The 6,000-nt window shown below is 49.6% G+C and overlaps 1 protein-coding gene across 13 annotated transcripts in view; it reads left to right on the forward strand.

Annotated features, from left to right (window-relative positions):
- Positions 1-5,274, forward strand: part of MICAL3 (microtubule associated monooxygenase, calponin and LIM domain containing 3) — a 206,303-nt gene extending 201,029 nt beyond the window's left edge. For all 13 annotated transcript variants that reach the window (XM_032593869.1, XM_030321297.1, XM_030321299.1 and 10 more), the window contains 3 exons: positions 1,501-1,600; positions 1,752-1,825; positions 1,913-5,274. In XM_032593869.1, the coding sequence (XP_032449760.1) occupies positions 1,501-1,600; positions 1,752-1,825; positions 1,913-2,097 (359 nt within the window). In that variant the 3' untranslated portion in view covers positions 2,098-5,274. The remainder of the gene's footprint in view (positions 1-1,500; positions 1,601-1,751; positions 1,826-1,912) is intronic.
- Positions 5,275-6,000: the final 726 nt, after the last annotated feature.

Genomic DNA, 6,000 nt, shown 5'->3' on the forward strand with positions numbered 1-6,000 from the left:
TATCTCTGAACCGTGTGCAAGGAAGTCAGATGGGAAGAATGTAGGAAAACAGAAAGGAGTTTGATACAGGGGAGTTGTCCCACCTGAGGGTATATTCCATATGTTTCTGGGTCTGGTCTTTACTGGGATGGGACATCCAGCCAAGTGAGTCATAAAATGGAAGGCACTTTGAAAGATTTCCCAGTCTATTGCCTCTTAACCTGGGGCCCATGGGTGGACTTCAAGAAGCCCATGAACACCCTGAAGTTTATATAAGATTGCTGGATGTGTACACATGCATTTTTCTATGAAGAGAGTCCCTAGATTTCCTGAGATTCTCAGAATGGTTTGTAATCCAAAAATATTGAAGACCACTGATGTAATGTGTATTTTGCTTCAGGCAGGACCACACTATTGCCACAAGCTGCTACTGCTTTTTTTTTTTTTTTTTAATGTTTATTTGTTTTTGAGAGAGAGAGAGCAAGCTCAAGCAGGGGAGAGGCAGAGAGACAGACAGAGATAGAGAATCCCAAGTGGGCTTTGTACTGTCAGCACAGAGCCTGACGTGGGGCTCAAACTCACAAACTGTGAGATCATGACCTGAGCCGAAATCAAAACTCAGCTACTTAATCGACTGATCCACCCAGGTGCCCCTTGCCATGAGCTTCTTTGTGTTCCAAGGAAAAAGAGTTTGTTCCCTCCTTGGGTGGTTTCATTCCTTGGAAGGTTCTTCCTTCTGTCCTCCTGTTTCAGTTAAGCCCAGCAGGGTCAGACTGCCCCTGATGGAGATTTAGGTATCGGCCATGTGTTAGTGTAGAGCACCAGCCCCAGAAACTGCTGCTGGAATTGGGTCAAAGAGTACTGCCTTATTTAGTCTCTAGGGTCTGCTGGTGTTTCTCTGCCCTTGGCGAGAAACCTGATAGCCATCCTGGGATGTACTACATATACAATGCAGGAAACTTGATGGGCCAGAAGTTCAGAAAAGGTACCTCGTTGATGGGGATGTAAAGAAATGATTAGCATCAGTACCAGTCAGTGGCCCAGAGAGGGGCAGTAGCCCAGAAAAGAGCTGGGTTAATGAGGGTAATTTAAAAGGAGGGGTAAGTGCAGTTTATAAATTTGCATTTGCCTCATTCATGAGACTGGTTTCCTCAGAGCAGATTTAGTACATAGCAAGTACCAAATAAATGCTGAATGGGAAAAAGGAGGGCAAGGCACTTAAAACATACCAAGAACTAAACCACTGAGCAGGAGTGGTCCAAATAAGCTGTGACCAGGTTACTGAGGGGGTGAGGGCTGGGCCTGGGAAGGACAGATGGAAAGCACAGACTCCGTTAGGCTCTGGGGGTAGGCATGATGGCCCCCCTCCATGTCTGTAGGCAAACTTTGGACCTGGCTTGGGAGTGTTCCGGCAGCATCCTGCTCGGCTCTCTTTGCACATTTGCCCCAGTGTGATAACTCCTGCCGGCCGGGGTAGACAGGAGACATTTTCTGCGCCTGACGTACCCTCTCTCTTGGCAGGCATGGGCAAGAAAGATGACCCCAAGCTGATGCAGGAGTGGTTCAAGTTGGTGCAAGAGAAAAATGCCATGGTGCGCTACGAGTCAGAGCTGATGATTTTGTGAGTGGCCTGAGATTGGGGACCCAGCTATGGGGGAGGCTATCAGCTCAGCACCTGTCACGGCAGGAGCACAGCTGTTTCCTAATTTAGGCGATGGGGAAATATGGTCCCCAAGTCACTGTCTCCCTCTTCCCCCTGCCCCCAATCCCAGTGCCCGGGAGCTGGAACTTGAGGACCGGCAGAGCCGACTGCAGCAGGAACTTCGGGAGCGGATGGCTGTGGAAGGTAAGAGGGGAAGCGCGCTCTGGAAAGCTGGGTGTGGGCCTGCTGCCTCCTGGTCCTGTAGACCTAATGTCTTTGGCCACTGCCCAGATCACCTGAAAACCGAGGAGGAGTTGTCAGAGGAGAAGAAGATCTTGAACGAGATGCTGGAGGTGGTGGAGCAGAGAGATGCCCTCGTGGCCCTGCTAGAGGAGCAGCGGCTCCGGGAAAAAGAGGAGGACAAAGACCTGGAGGCCGTCATGCTGTCTAAAGGCTTCAGCCTGAACTGGTCCTGAGTTGTACCCATGCTCTGGCTGGCTGGTCTGTGGCATCTGCCTGACCCAAGCTGGGTTCTTCCAAAAACCACCCAGATGCAAGATCTGAGAAGACCTGGCACCTCCTGGGAGTTTACACTGAAATGTCTACGTGCCTCTTGAAAAGTGGGCCAAATGTCTGTGCTATGGGGAACCCCAGGCGAGGATGATTATCTGAGGTGGCGGAGCCTCCTTGGAAGAGGCCCACCCTGACTTCCCGCTCCAGAGAGAGAGGAACACAGAGCATTTGACACGTAACGCAGGAAAAGGAGAACCTGCACGCTCCCCAAGGACGCACGGTGACTGGTGCCCCTTCCACGGGAGGAGGTAAGAGGCGGAAGCTGCCCCCTCTCTGGCAGAACCACAGCCGCCAGGGTGTGCCTCCACAGAGCAGAAGGGATGGCCATCGTCTTCGTGCTCCCTGAAGCACCACCAAAGAAATGAAGAACACCCCCCAGGAGGCAAGATGTGAATCAAAACCTGGGAGGGGGCAGTGGCCAGCAGGTTAGTGCCTACACCGGCATCACAGGGGGACCTGAAGGCGGGCTGGCTCCCGAATTCATTATGCAAGAAGGAGGACCCAGGAGGGATCTGCTCCCCGGCACCCCCGCACCACACACTGGACCCCTGGTGGCCAAATGTCCCAGGCCTCTCTCTGGCTCTGGCCTGAGGCCTGTGGATTGCTGCATTCTGCTTTTAATTCACAACAATTTTGACACTGGAAAATACTGACTTTGGGGGACAGGATGAGGCCCGACATTTCAAGCCCCCACTTGACAGACAGGCGTTGTCACTGTTCAACGCTTCACGTCGGGGCAGGAGATTATCTTTTTCCTTGACGTTTTTCCTGTGTTTGCACATTGAAATGAAGCTGACAACCTGGCAAGACGCTCAGCCGCTTCGGACCCTTTTTGTCAATTAACTTATTTTTTTAATACTTGAAAAGAAGTAACTTCATTTTTATATCTTTACTAGAGACACTGATCACGTGGCACCCGGTGTAGGAGTGACGGGGGTGTCTGCTGCATCCTACACAGTCCCATCCCAAACTGACTGAATGCTGTTACAGCTGTCTATTTATTAGCCTTCTTCATCGTGTTGCTGACCCAGTTGGCATTAGGGAGCAGCTGAGACCCTTGTGTGGGTTCTTGGTTGTAGCTCTTCTGTCCCCTCCTGTACTTTGTGTCTGGCACCTTCTCCTTCACCTGGCTCACTCTTACTGTGGTACCAAACTTTTGTGTCTGCACCATTCATCTGTCAGGGGTACATTTCAGCACTGTTTGAGGCCAGGCCAAAAGGCACAGATGTCACTCACCTCTCTCTATTGAACCCTGGCTCTGCAGAACCCGTTTTTTTTTGTTTTTTTTTTTTTCTCTGCTTTGGTGCCAGGGTTTCACCTCCCACAGCATATTTATTAAAGTTTGGGGGTAAGCCCTTTTCCAAGCTGGCCGAGACAGTGTATGGTGGGACCCTGTAATCCATCTAGCTGATGAGAATTCCCCTCAGCCCAGCCTCAGGTCCCACCAGACAGAGATGCAAGTGTTGTAGCACATATTGGAATTTAGGTTGGTCTCTCACAGTTAACGCCACCCCAGACCTCCTCTGCACCCAGATCTCCATGGGGAGGCAGGGGTAATGAGCACCATGTAACCAGCTCCTTGAGCCAAACTGCTCACTTCTCCTAGTTCAACCAGAGACTGGCCTTGTGCAGCTCATAGAGCCACGGTGTGGGAAAATCTGGTGGCACAGGGCTTGTCCAGCCACACAATGACATGCGGTCCACCCTGGGAGGATTCCTGTCAGGGCCAGGCCCATCCGGGAGGGTCCTCCAGCAGAAGACTTCTGGTGGAGAGGGGCCTGTGTAGAGAGAACAGAGGCCTGGCAGCTCTTCAAGGCAGCCTAGATCAGGTGTCCGTGCTGACCTTGGAACCTCCAGGGGGACCCACACCATGCCTCAACTTGAACATTCATTCTTAGTACAAAGGAGCAAAGAACCTGTCTTAACTCTTCACTTTGTCCGAAGGCTGCCATCTCTCTCCTGTGGAAATCCAGATGTGCTGCTAGCAGCTGTCACAGCTCTGACTTCTTCACTTTCTGTTTTCTGATGAGACAGAATCTCCATTTTTATGCTTTTCTTAAAAAGGGGAGGGGTGGGTGTTCTAGATTCTATCTTTAAACCTCAACCTTCCAGTAAAATTGGACTTGAGACAGGACCTTCATCAGGCGGCCTTGTCCCTAACCTGCTTCACCTCTTGAATGCCACCTTAACTAGCCAAGCCCCAGGAGAGCTGTGCCTGCATCCCTTGTGGCTCCTGCTTATCCCAGAACAAGGAAGCAGTTTACGAAGTGGCTGGTAAGGGATGCGGCCATAGCGATGTGCTGTAAGTAGCTTAATGTAGCAGGAGCACCAGATGTTACCGTCTGCCCTTGCTGCCGGCCAGTACTGGTCAGCCTTTTAACACTCTGCACTCTGCCGAAGCACACTGCTGCCTGCAGTTAATAGAAGGGGGACTGAAGACTCTGCAGAGAAGCTTCAAAAATCCACCAGCCTGCAAAATGTTTGCCAGTTCTCCACTCCCAATGGTGTTGCGACTTCAGGTTCTAGTAGTGCACCTTTTTTTTTAAAGCTCCCATTTTATAACCACTAGTTTGCAGTTTATTTTAGTACCCTGGTGACATGCTGCGTGAAATGTTTTCCAACTCTGGAAATGCATGCAGCTCCAGGCAGGTCCCCTTCCTGACATTTAAGTCCTCTTGAAGGCAGGAGACAGAGAATATATATATAAATATACACACATCAATGTGTGTGTATATATATATGTATGAAATGCCAGAGTTTGAGCCCAAAAACAAGGCCAATACAGTGGACAACCAGTCCAGTGTCACTAGAGGGAAGGCTGTAGGCACCCCTACTCCTGAGTCTAAGGGACTCCATGTGGGGTTCTAACCCTGCTCAGGTGATATATTTGGGCCTTTGCCCTCAAACTATCCTCCAGTTGCTTTTGACCAGCAATGATAGGCTATCCTTTCAGAAGAAGAAATTTTTCAGTGGGGCAGGAGGTTTAAAGGAAAAAAATTGAAAGGTGGTAATAACTGAGCTGCCAGTTAGGCAGAAGGGGAATGGGCCATTTTATGCGCAATAAAAGTTTTTAAAAGAAATACAGAATATTTCTTTTTTTTTTTTTTTTTAATTTTTTTCAATGTTTATTCATTTTTGAAAGAGAGAGGCCGAGCACAAGCACACCACAAGGGGTGGTGTGGAGACAGAGGGGGACACAGATTCCAAAGCAGGCTCTAGGCTCTGGGCTGTCAGCACAGAGCCCGATGCAGGGCTCAAACTCACGAACTGTGAGATCATGACCTGAGCTGAAGTCGGAAGCTTAACCAACTGAGCCACCCAGGCGTCCGGAAATACAGAGTATTTCTTAGGTCATTTTACTGGACTTGGCAGTGAGCCAGGATGCATTTCCACGTTCCACTACCTGCCTCTCTTAGGGAGATGCTGTCCATGCACATCATTTATGTCTGGCATATGCATGGGTGTGTGTATAGGTTGTTTAAAGAACACAACTTTGTTTTGTCTTTTGTTTTTTAGTTTGTGCTTTTTTTTTTTTTAGTCCTTCATATTATCCTGGCTCAGCCCCCAACTGCTATCATTTAAGAAAATGCCTGAAACAATTTAGTGTGATAAGCTATTCTTCAAGTCCAAGTGATCCTGTGGTCCTGGCAGCCTTCTTTGCCAGCACTGCTTCTGTGTCTGCCTCACCTCTGTCCTTTGATACAGCTAACTGGGAAGCCCAGTGGCATGGGGTCTGCGGCCTTCAGATCTAAATTGTTTAGATGTGTCAGTGTCCCCATCTACATTCAGCATAGGGTCTTGGAGAG

The sequence above is a fragment of the Lynx canadensis genome, chromosome B4 (assembly GCF_007474595.2).
Source record: "Lynx canadensis isolate LIC74 chromosome B4, mLynCan4.pri.v2, whole genome shotgun sequence".
NCBI classification, from domain to species: Eukaryota; Metazoa; Chordata; class Mammalia; order Carnivora; family Felidae; genus Lynx; species Lynx canadensis.